This window comes from Filicampus tigris, chromosome 11 (genome assembly GCF_054856515.1).
Source record: "Filicampus tigris isolate MCC_2025a chromosome 11, RoL_Ftig_1.0, whole genome shotgun sequence".
NCBI lineage: Eukaryota > Metazoa > Chordata > Actinopteri > Syngnathiformes > Syngnathidae > Filicampus > Filicampus tigris.
In genome coordinates, this window is record NC_141227.1 from 22,550,592 (window position 1) to 22,562,705 (window position 12,114).

The 12,114-nt window shown below is 45.5% G+C and overlaps 1 protein-coding gene across 1 annotated transcript; it reads left to right on the forward strand.

Moving 5' to 3' along the window:
* The first annotated feature begins 140 nt into the window (after nucleotides 1–140).
* Nucleotides 141–11,714, forward strand: klf5a (Kruppel like factor 5a). The gene is made up of 4 exons (XM_086046128.1): nucleotides 141–714; nucleotides 1,379–2,357; nucleotides 5,469–5,528; nucleotides 8,751–11,714. The coding sequence occupies exons 1-4, from the start codon at nucleotides 553–555 to the stop codon at nucleotides 8,927–8,929; spliced, it is 1,380 nt and encodes a 459-aa protein (XP_085902254.1). The 5' UTR covers nucleotides 141–552; the 3' UTR covers nucleotides 8,930–11,714.
* The last annotated feature ends 400 nt before the right edge of the window (nucleotides 11,715–12,114 follow it).

A 12,114-nucleotide genomic window follows, 5' to 3' on the forward strand; every position in this document is an offset into this window, starting at 1 on the left:
TTTTCTTTCCCTTTTTCTTTTTTTTTTTTCCTTTTTACGGACTACATGGCTTAGAATTTCTTAGGTGTCATTTCTTCCCTTATTTTCATGTGTTGCACTTGAAATTCCCAAATGGCGCTCGTCTCAAATGATTCATTTTATCGGCCAACTCCAAAATCTGGACAGGTTTGTTCAACCTTGATTTACCCTTGTGGCTGTGCGGTGCACGCGTCGTTAATGTATTTCGACAGCGAGTTCAGGGCGGTGGCCGAGCTTGAATGAGTGATGTGCAGCCTTTTAAAGGTCTGGTAGGCGGTGCGTGTGCTCTATTTACACCAGGCCTGCTCCGCCCTGCACGCCGCGCATAGAAAACTGATGGTGGGCCGCTGGAGGAGGCGAGACAAGTGCAAACGGGGATGTAAGCAAGATCGTCCGGCTCCATTCCCTCCCCCGGCTCGACTGTAGCATCCTCCTCCTCTTCCTTCTCCTATTTTCGGCGTACTAAAACGGGGCTCGGCCCGAGTGTTTTTTGTTTGTTTCTTTCTTTCTTTTCCCCCTTTTTTTGGGAGCTCCATGGCTGCGACATTGGCGATGAGCGGAGGCGGCGGCGGGCACGAGGAGCCCTTCTACCCGTTGCACAAGGCGTCCTTGCCCGCAGGATTCCACATGGAGGACTTCGGCTTGGAGTTCAAGATGAGCGACTCGGACAGAGGCGGACACGGCGCCTACACGCAGGTAAAAAGAAAAGAAAAAAAAGCTCGCCTTCGTGGATTGTGATCGATTGTGTTTGGGATTCAATGGGCGTGGCGGCTGTTTTTCCCTAACCGGCCTGCCACACCATCGCAACCCCGCACGCTCTCGTTTTTTTTTTTTTTTTTTTTTTTTTTTTGAATGCATCGCGAACCTTTTGCGGTAAACACGCCAGGCATCCCCGTGCATTTTTTCCGCGTTGTGCATGTGCGGCCAGTTGGCGAGCAGTTGTCGGTTCGCAACAACTGACCCTGGTCAGAAAGGTCCCGCTAACTCTGACTGGCCTGCACGAGAGTGAATTAAGGCGAGAACACCGCGGAACAGCCGCTACGTGAGCTTAGAAGTAGCAAGAGCCCGTCCCAGACCACAACTACTGTTCCCCCTCTGCCTTTCTGCAAGCGAAATAAATCCTCGTTGGATTTTGAAGCAAACGTGCAAAGTCATAGCTTTAAAGAGTGGAGTGGAGTGCAGGGCAGGTTTCCGAGTTCAGCCTGACAGGCAGAGTGGGAATGTGGCAGCCGCCTATTGATGACTACTTGATAAATGTCTGTGCCGTGACGCGCCAATCAAAATCTCAAATGGTTCTGTGACACCTCGTCAGAAGCTGAGTGAATTGCTTCTTTTTTTTTTTTTTGTGTCCTTCCTTCAGGCCAAGTGTGAGATGGACCGCTATCTCTCCCCAGAGCCACTCGCAGACACTCACAAGTCCCAAAGGGACGGCGCCGCCGCCGCCGCCGCGGGGCTGGATCACTTCTTCGGCGAGGCGCCGTACACCCTCAACATGAATCTCTTCCTCCCCGACGTGGCCTACCCGAGGTCGGGCTTGGCCCAGCCGCCGCGGCCCCCGCAGCCCCACGGGGACCTGGTCCAGATCAAGACGGAATCGGCCGAGCCGTGCTTCTCTCAGAGTCTCCAGACGCCCACGAGTAGCTGCGGCGCCATGGAGGCCAACATGGCCGCCGGCTTGCCCGACTTCACCAGCGCGTTCAATCAGCCGGGCGGCGGCGAGGCCCTGCCGGAGGTGTTCATCAAACAGGAGATGTCGTCGCCGTTCGAGCAGCAGCTCCACCAGCACGACGGCGGCGCCTCGCTCTTCCAGCTCCTGATCTCGGGCTTGGAGCATCACCACGGCGACGGCATGGAGGCTCACCATCATCCTAACCCTCAGCAGCAGCACCTCCCGCACTCCTCCGCCGTCAACGCGCCCTTCCGTAGCGCCCAACAAGATCAGACTGCTAAGTCTTCCTTCTGCGGCGGGCCCCCGTACTCACGCCCGCACGCCCACTTCTTCCAGCAGCAGCAGCAGCAGCAGCAGGCGGCGCCCTACCTGCCGCCCTCGCCGCCCAGTTCCGAGCCGGGCAGCCCCGACAGGCAGAAGGAGCTCCTCCACACCATGTCGCCGCCGCCCTCGTACGCGGCCACCATCGCCTCCAAGCTGGCGGGCGGCGCCCCCGGACTGGCGCCCGACGCCCTGGCGCTGCCGCTCGCTTCGGGCGCCGCCGCGCCGGGGCAAGCCGCGCCGCTGCCCCACGCCCCCGCCGCCACGCAGGCCCTCACCGCCGCCCGCTACAACCGCAGGAACAACCCGGATTTGGAGAAGCGACGGATCCACCACTGCGATTATCCAGGTTGGAACCAAATCACACGCTTGTCGTTGTTGCTTGAAAGTCGGTTGAGCATTCGCTCGACGATCCTTGAGGTCCGCCTGGCAGGCAAGGCAAAGTTTCCTACGCGAGCAATGGCACGTCACCTACGAGCATTTACAAAGACAACGGCTAACGTTCAGAAGCAAAGTTGCTTTGCCCAAATGTGCTAACAGAATGTACACTGACTACATTTAAAGCCAGTAACTAGTTCTGTGTTTGTCAGCACTAGTAGGACAATCGCATGTCATTTGCGAGTCAGAACTGCACCGGTAGACGCGTGCGGGCTTTTCGTGGCTTCATACATTTCTACGGCACTTGACAGTCGTCCCAGGCAAAACTGCTAAACTGTAAAAATTTTTTAGTAGTCAATCATGCTTGAGAATTTCTGACAAATGTCAGCTTCCATATCCCGGCTGAAACATCAGCACTACTTTTAGAGTTCCCAAATATGCGCAGTGATTGGACAAACAAGCTCGCTAACATGGTCCCACGATGTTTCTTTGCAGAAGGTGTGAGAGCCTGACGTGTGTCACCGTGCTTTTCAAAGCGGATTACTTTTTATAACGATTATCCGGAGCGCTTATCGTGTGGTGTTAGGAGTGAATTTTCATTCCTTACCAACTCGGAAATAAAAAAAAAAAAAAGATCATCAGTGTTCAACCTGTTCCATAGTTATGATTGCAAATCCTGCTTTGTTTGCAGACTAGAGAGTCACTACCGATGGTGTTGAAGCAAGCCCTTCAATTTTCTGCGACTAACGCTCGATTATTAGCGACACAATTCAGGAATGTCCAGGAGGTGAAGTTGCGCAATTTGGTGCCGATCCAAATGAGGATTGTTTGTGCTGTCATTGTGTTGTTTCAACTGTTGACTGATTACAAGTTGTTACTAGAGTTCCTTTTGTTTTTTGTAGTTTTTTTTTTTTTTTTTTTTTTTTTTTTTTCTTTTCAAAACTCAATCTTCTTCCCTTTGTGTACTATCACACGATTTATGGCCGGAGCCCTCTCGGCAGTCAGTTCTCACAGATGCTTGCGGCTTTCAAGACATTACTGGTATGATGATGGAATGAACCTGTGGGCGTGTTTGCGTTAATTAAGCAGGCCTGTTTTGTCAGTGCGAAGGCTCCCGGCTCAAACGGTTAACTGGCTGCGTCGATTTTTAAAAAAATTTTTCCCCCCCTCAAAATCGTCTGAGGCTCTCACGGGAGCTCCTCGATGTGCAGCTACTTGCAAGGCCGAGTGGCGTCAGCGTGTAAAAAAAAAAATAAAAAAAAAAAAAAAAAAAAAAAAGGAGGCTTAAAAGCCGAGCTTTCAGTCGGCGTGTTTGCGCACGTCTTCCAATTCAAATGACGCGCAGCGCTCTCACGTATCAAGGAGAGATTCTCTCGCTGTGAAACTAACTCGGAGGGACGTGTTTCAAAGTGAACCCCCCCCCACCCCCCCCAAACCACCTCCGCCATCCACCTTAGTGAAAAACCTCATTCGGAATGCAGACGTGAATGTTAATTGTCTCAATTGTGATGTCATAATGAGCAAGTGCGGTTCAACCTGTTTGTTCCTCTGCGGCGTGTTCTTTCGCGTGTTGAATTAGTTGAGTGTAATCATAGAACTCTTCAGAGACGTTCGTCTGCGCTGACAAATCGGAAGGTGTGCCGTGGGAAATGTCACAAAATTGGTGGGAAAATTGGCAATCGCTTCTTACAAATAGTGGATCTAAGGCCTGGTTGATATCCAACTTAAGTTCCCGGTCTAGTACACTCGCACTATAGAACGACCAAGGTGCACTAGTAGAATGACTGTGAGTCAATCCCAATTCCTCTTTGTCTTACTAAAAAAAGTTTTTTCCCCCACTACTGGTGCCATTTTTAGCCGACTAGGATGCAATTCAACCTTATTATTAAACTACTGTGCAACACTAGTACGACTACTAGGTCCAACTAGTCGGCGTGTGCTTACTAGTGAGGACAAAGAGTGTACTAGTGCATCAAACCAGATAGCAAGGATGTTAAATAAGTGCTCCAGGGTAAACTGTTTGAACATTTAGTTGTCGCTATAGTTGCTTACTAGTTAGCTTTAATTGCGTTTCCAATAGGCCAAAAGAGGCACAAAGGGTGGAAAAATGTTAGCAGTAAAACTCAGGCATGCTTTAGTTATGTCGCACACGCAAGGTAACTCAAATGTGCTTCTCGTCGTTACAAAACATTTCAAGGCAAAATAGGACATTTAAAAGCAAAATCATTTCAGGCATTTGAAAAAACAGACAAATCCAAAAGGCAAAGTCGAGCAATAAAAAGTTGTTTATTAGAATGACTGAAAGAACATACAGAGCAAGGACGTGATTTTTGGAAAAGTTGATTATGGAATTGCTCGAAAAGACTTTAACTCATTCAAAGCCAGGCATTTTCAGACCCTCTTTTACCCTAACGTTTGAAAAAAAAAACTTGAAGAAGAATAGAAATAAATTGCTGGGATTGAATGGCTGGGCTGTGAAAAGACGAATAAATATGTCAATGGCAGTGAATGAGGTAATCATAGCTATGGGATTTAAAAACAAAAAAAAAAGTATTTACGCTTGTCGCTAACTTCAGTTCTGTTGGCCGCTTATTCCACTTGCCTGCAGCATAACAGCTCAATGCTGATGCACCATGTTCGCTTTGCACTCAAATCTCCGCTAATTGACCCGCCGAGTCTGCTGTCCTCAGAGCCCTACTGTTTTGTTTTTTTTTATTTTATTTATAGTCCAGAATGCACAATCAACCTGTCTATCCACCTGCTGGCATTCATACAGCAGAATAATATTTTCAACAAAACGAACTCCCAATTTCACTCTGAGTAAGGCAAGGAGTAAAATAAGTTGACACGAGATCGATTTCAGTATCTGATAATTTGTTTGGTGGTGTACGGGTGACATTTTAAAAATGTCCACTGGCTCAATAAAGTTTGGGTCACACCGCTCAAAGGAATTTCAATTGTGAGAAACAAATCGCTGACCATCGCTTTGAGTAGAATGCTTTTCGATTCAGCTCGATTATCGTCTCTCATGACATCTTTCCTGTCACAAGTGATTGATTTGCGTCGGTTTGTGTCCTGACAGGCTGCAAGAAGGTCTACACCAAGTCGTCCCATCTGAAAGCCCACCTCAGGACCCACACGGGTAAGACGTTCCTCCGTCCCTTTCCGATAAGAAGAAGAATCGCCCGGCCGGGAAGAAAACGAGCGCGCGACTCATGTTTCGGCATCGGCGCCTGGCACCGTGTTGCCGGGCAGAGTGTTGTGTTCCTGGCACGCGTTTGTGTATGTGTAAAAGTAGCCCGCCGCGCCATTCCGCATCGTCTGCCCAATATACTATTCCATCAAAACAGGTGGAAGTGACACACTTCGGCCATGTAACGGGATCGGGGGGGCGATGACACCCGGAGTATGCGGGACAATGTCAGATCGCTAACCAAGAAATGCTCCGAAACGCAGGCGCCGATATCTGCTCGCTTGAGTTTGTAAAGGCGGGGCACGCACGTACCGATTAATCGGACAGAATCCGAGCATTTTCCCTCACTTTTGATTTAAGTCAGCAGAGGTCTGATTGTCATCCATCTACTAGGTTGGGTTATTGTTTGGAAAACGCCGTGCCCGCGTATACCGAAGGTCGACGGTATTTTAGGGTATTTCAAGTCCGATCAAAGACTTTTTGTGGGGTCTCTCTCGCGCGAGCAACACCGGTCAACAGCAAATTTCAATGAGAGATGGCTCTACTCCCAAATGAGCGTGAAGCAACCAAATATTTATATACTTATACTTATATACACATATTTCTTCTTACTCCTTTTCAAACATGTAATGTATGTCTGCCTTTTTGTAAGCGCTTAAATGACATGTTGTTGTTGTTTTTTTTTTTTTTCTTAGTTTATTTTTTTTTATTATTTTCTTATATGTTCGAAATAAGGCGAAAAAAAAAAAAAAAAAAAAAGAGCAACCAAACGAATTTGGCCTTGGAGGAGGTCACCCGAGTGAGTTGGGCTTGCGCGCTTCCTCTCCCGACGGCCCGGCCCGTCGTCCCGATTGTTGCTTCGGACGAGCAGAAGCAACAAGCAAGGCCCGGGAGGTGTTTTTTGGGGCCCCGCCTCGGAGCAGCTAACCAAACAAAGCTTCTGTTGATATCTACACATTCCCCGTCTTGCGCAGGGTACCAACACACACCTTAGTCCACTCGGAGGGGGGCGAGAGGGTGGGTGGGGGGGATATGTATTTCTGAAACACCACAATTAAACATCGCTTGAGAGACACGCAACCAATTTCCTTATTGTCTCTTTGTAGCTTTCACTCAGTCTCGCCGTTTTCATCTTCCGCCTTCAAAAGCCTCCCAGGATGCCCCCGGCCGGCCCTCGCCCCCTCCCCTCCCCGTGCGCTCCCCCGTCGCCTTTTCTTTTTGTTACTCGATGCACCGCTCTTATTCCGACGCTTGACTGCGCGCACGCGCGCACACACATACACCTGTCACTAATCTGTATGAGATGATTCCTAATGCGTTTGGGTCCCCGTGGGAGTTCCCCTCTAATCTCCATCAACATCCATTATCCTGATTGTTTGTGTGTGTGCTTTTGAGAGTGTGTTGCCAGATATGAACTCCCTGCCCGCTTCATTGTTTTCTCTGCACGCTCTCTCCTACGTTAAAAAAATAGAAAATGAAATAAAAATAGAGATGATTTTTTTGGGGGGGGGGGGCGGGGTGCAAAATCACATCTCGCAGACGTAGCTGGGGCGTGGCCAAATTGTGCGCCCTTTACAAGTTAAGGAACACTATTTGGCAGCGTGAACTGAAGTGGTAAATTGGAGTTGCGAAAGGTAGTAGGAGCATGTGATTTCTCCCATCCAATCAGTGAAGACAAGCGATAATAATGGAGGGGGAAACGGTAAAAAATATAGTAACACATTAGTTTGAAAAAAAACATTTTTTAAAAGTGAGACAAATGTCCAAATATTTCAGAGGGTGGCCAAAGATGCGTTGAAGACGCAATTTGTCATAACTTGATCTCAAGCTAATGGCTTTGAAATCGTCACCGATCCTGCACTGGCTTGCAAAAAGCATTTCTGCGACTTCCACGGCATCGCAAGATTGCCGATTTTAGTAGTCTGCAATGTTGGCGGACCAGCCTGGATACCTCGTATGAGCATTGGTGCCAAATTGAGTGCCATTTGTGTATTTACTGAACACGTTTCTCCACTTTCTAATATTATCAGACAACGTGTTAGCCTTTAGCTTTTTTTAGATTCAGGCCGTGCCTTGGCTGGTATAATTTGGGCTTTTTTTTTTTTTAAAAAGTAAATTAGAGTACACAAATGGCAATAATAGGCGTGACCGTCTGCAGTACACCACGCACTATAAGAGCGGCAAGGACACATGCCGATTAACCGCAGCCAACCCGTCTTTCCAGTTGCTGCTAATCCGTGACTCACTACAACTCGCCGTTCGTGAGTTTGTCATCATCTTAAGTGCTCACAGTGGTGGGGAGGAAATAATTACAAAGACTCTTACTGTACTGTATTTCACTTTTTCACTTTCCGTACTTTATTGAAGCATTTATTTTTCCGTTTTTTTTTTGTTTTTTTTTACTTTGACACCCGACAGTACGTAAAACACACATTAAGACAAGACGCACTCTATTAAGACAAATACGTTGGCTTTTACTTTGGAAAACGATGATCAACCTTTTGCCAATTCTCTGACCTGTTACGGAAAAAAACAGTAACTGAATAATAATTTGTGTTTGTGCATTTACTACACTGTCAATTTCAAATAATGTCCAGTTTTTGAACAAAGGGATGGAAATTCAAACACCTTTTTTTTTTTATCCGATTTATTAATTGACAAAATAATCGATTGTTAAAGTAATGGTTATTTGCAGGCCTAATCTGTCCAATGTGACAGATTTTCATAATTTACTGTGAACTCAATTTTTGATTTTTTTTTTTTTTTTTTGTGTGTGTGTTAGTTATTCTCGAGAAATTATGGTCAGTACATTTCAGAGTCTGTAGTTGTTTATTTTTACTTGGGGACAGGAGTTAAAAAGCACATACTTAAACCACGCTTTAATATCATATTAGTGCTATTTAAAAAACAAAACTCGTATCATGATAGTTTCTGACGAAACGACGGGTCTACCAGTACCTCGATTGCGTCGATTTTTTTTTTTTTTTTTTTTTTTGTTTCCACTTCACACGAGCGTCGGCGTATCGGAAACTTTCAACAGAAAGCAAATAAAAATACAAATCGACCAGGCGACTGCTCACCCTTTGTAAAAGTCGTACATCAAGGTCGCACTTGCATCATTTCTGACCCCGCATTTCGTTTGCCCCCCCCCCCCCCCTCTTCCCCCTGCAGGTGAGAAGCCTTACAGGTGCACGTGGGACAGCTGCGACTGGCGCTTCGCCCGCTCGGACGAGCTGACGCGCCATTACCGCAAACACACGGGCGCCAAGCCCTTCCAGTGCGCCGTGTGCTCGCGCTCCTTCTCCCGCTCGGACCACCTGGCCCTGCACATGAAGAGGCACCAGAACTAACGCTTGACCACGCCCAAAGCGCTACGACTCGCTCATGCCATTTTTTTGTTGTTGTTGTTGTTGTCGTTTATTTGATTTGATTTGATTTTTCATTTTTTTTTTTTTTTTGGTCGTCCCTCCGCTGACGGGGAGCTCAAAGTCTCACCGACTCCTACCGGTGGAGCGGGAACAACTGGAAGCTTCAGATACACTCGGTCCGGACTGGCCAAAAAGTCTGTCGGTCCTTTGATGAGTGCAATGACAGCACTTAACTCGCTCCGCGCGCGCTGTGCCCAAGTAAGGCAGCGCAGCGCAGCGGGCGAGCGGTTAGCACGTTTTCCCTCACAGTTGTGAGGTCCGGGGTTCCAATCTTGGCTCCGTTCTACCTGTGCGGAGTTTGCATGTTCTCCGGGTACTCGGGGGATCCTCCCACATTCCAAAAACATGCATGTTAGGTGCATTGAAGACTCTAAATTGTCCACAGGTGTGACTGCTTGTTTGTTTGGTCTACTCACGACAGGGTGACATTTCAAGGATGAACTTAAAATGTCAACTTCATTTGAAGTCCAAGTGTTTAATGTTTTTGTTTTTTCCCCACACAACTGGCAGGCCATTAAATTCCTCATTCAGTTCAAATTGTTATTTGAAAAGTCCTCTTGATCATGCCGGTCTCGTTTTGGCGCCATCAGACCAAGATGGTGCCTTACAAGTAGCGCTGAACGATTTTTGAAAAATAATCTCTTTTTCAGCCCTCAATAGTGCAATTGCAATTTAGTAAGCGATTTTTTTTTTTTTTTTTTTGCAAAGATGCTCTTCCAGTGTATTTTTTAACAAACATCTGTAGTAGAATGAACAATATCATTTATTATATGTACTGTACATGTTTTGGTTTTATAGGTTAGGTTCGTGGCAAATAAACCATGAATTCATATGAAAGACAGTTAATCAACTTAATCCATTCGAATCTTACTCGGCTGACGCTGACAGCAGTGCTACTACTACTGGAAAGTGTATCTGGCTCTTGCTGTTATCGTTTAGGCAGATTCGGTGTTACCATGAAAAAGGTTCAGGTCGTTTTGATGGGGGAAAAAAAAAAAAAAAAAGAGTCCTTTTTCCACATCCGCCTTCCTGAATCATGCGCAGTAAGAACGTGGAATAGTCCATTGCACGAGAAGGCAAGGTGACCTAATTATGATTCGACTACTGGTTTGCTCCGTAAGAAGTCAGAAAATAGGCAAATATGTTGATCATTAGTTACCAAAGTCAAAGCTGATTTTTTTTAAAAATAAATTATTTTTATTCAATGCAATGATGAGATTTACTGCGGAGAGGCTGAAATTCTGACAACTGAGACAATTTCAGGTCTCAACGATTAATCGATTATCAAAAGTGATTATCCGTTCATTTTATCGTCGATGAGTTATGGATTCATCGTTGCACCGCTACAACCTGTTGTGAATTTTCCCGCTCAGTTCCATTTTAGAGAACAGCCGGTTGTCCGAAAAGATACGAAAAACATTGGACATTTGGACATGTGCATTCACAAGCTTGGATGTCAAATGGAGTTCACCTGTGAACGACTTTTCTGGTTCATCGTGAAAATCTTTGTGTGTGTCGTGTGAATGTGTCCTACGATTGATTGGCTGGCCATCAGGGGTTGTGGGGGTGAGGGTGTGGCCCAAAGTCAGCCACGCCCCTTAATACGTTGTGAGCAAAATGGATGAATGTGCGAAACTAGCCAAGCCAAAACCTATTTTGTTACTTCCTAGAAGTGTATTATCCAGATTGTGCTTTTTTTTTTTTTTGTTTGTTTGTTTTTCAACCAAATCCTTTGGTTTGCACTAAAAAAAAAAAAATGGTTATAGACAAGCGAGTGAGTAAAAACTACACCGCTGGACGATCAGTGCGTCGGGAGATGGAAGGAAGAGAAAAAGGGGGCGGATTTATAGAAGGATTTTTCTTTCTTTTTTTTTTTTTTTTTAATTCAGCGAGGAGGTTGCTAAAGAGCAGCAATTAGCTGATCAATTATTCATTTTGTCTTTTAGCGAAGCAGACACAAACACGAGCAGCTTGAAAAACACTCTCTCATCTCATCCTCTTTTATTTTGATTTTTTTTTTTTTCCCCCGTGCATCTTCCCAGCTCATTTTTTTTTTTAACCAAAGCCTGTCGTCATCTCCACCTTTCTTCGAAGTGCCTCGATTATAGTCTGCTTGTGTTGACTCAATGGTAGCAGAGCTGCGTTGCACTGAGACTTTCAAACAATCACGGTGCTGTCCTTTTTTTTTTTTCTTCTTTGTTTATTTGTTTGTTTTTATTCTCGTCACAACAAAAGACATGATGAAATGATGTTTCCTCTGCCGACATGCAAATCAGCCCAAAGTGTTGTGGACGGTGTGTGTGTTGGTGTTGACCCACAGCAGGTAGCATCCAGAGAATAATAGCACTGTAAACGTCAAAATCACGCTACATCCGACTATTTATTTGTGTACAAGTGGGCTAGCTATCACGTCGCCTGTCTTCTTTGGCCCCAGCAAAAAAAAATGCCTTAATGTAAATATATATTGATGCACTGTAAATACCTTTTTTTAGCTTTGTTTTTTTTGTAAACAAAAGGGCAAAAAAAAAAAAAAGAATAAGTCGCCCCGCATTCAAAATTGTCTTCACGTCAATTTTTGTCATGCAATTTTTTTTTTTTTTTAGCCTTTTTCTCTCTTGTTCGTTTAACGTTCCAAAGACAAAAGTTGTTTTTTCTTCAACTGAGTGAAACCTAATAAAATAAAAAAAAATCAACTGACACTTTTACACATGCTTTGCAATGTTTTGTCTCATTTTTCTCTAGGTGTCCCCCTAAAAGCACATTCTTGTGTGGCATGAATAAGTGCTGACATCTCACAGCAACAGCAAAAGGTCAATTACAGTCAGGTGGCTCATTAATCATCCGATCGCTCGAGAGAGAAATTTGAGTTGAGATGTCTTGCACTTGATAAATAAATCGCATTTTCTGTTTTATGTCATCGTGTTCCGCACAATTGCATTTTGTTAGCTCAAGACACAAACTTGATCCAGCGTCAATGTTGACAGTTTGGGGTGTTGAACTGACATAATACCGGATTTTAAATGGCCAAAATAAGACGTTTGATGTCAAATTGAAATGTACAAATCGAATTAAAAACAAGCAAACAGTAAAATACAGCCATGAGTGTA

Excerpts from the sequence above, each read along its gene's own strand:
- klf5a (XM_086046128.1), top strand. The coding sequence starts at position 553 with ATGGCTGCGACATTGGCGATGAGCGGAGGCGGCGGCGGGCACGAGGAG. Across the intron at positions 2,358-5,468 it reads CCACCACTGCGATTATCCAG|GCTGCAAGAAGGTCTACACC; the intron begins GTTGGAACCAAA and ends GTGTCCTGACAG. Across the intron at positions 5,529-8,750 it reads CCACCTCAGGACCCACACGG|GTGAGAAGCCTTACAGGTGC; the intron begins GTAAGACGTTCC and ends TTCCCCCTGCAG.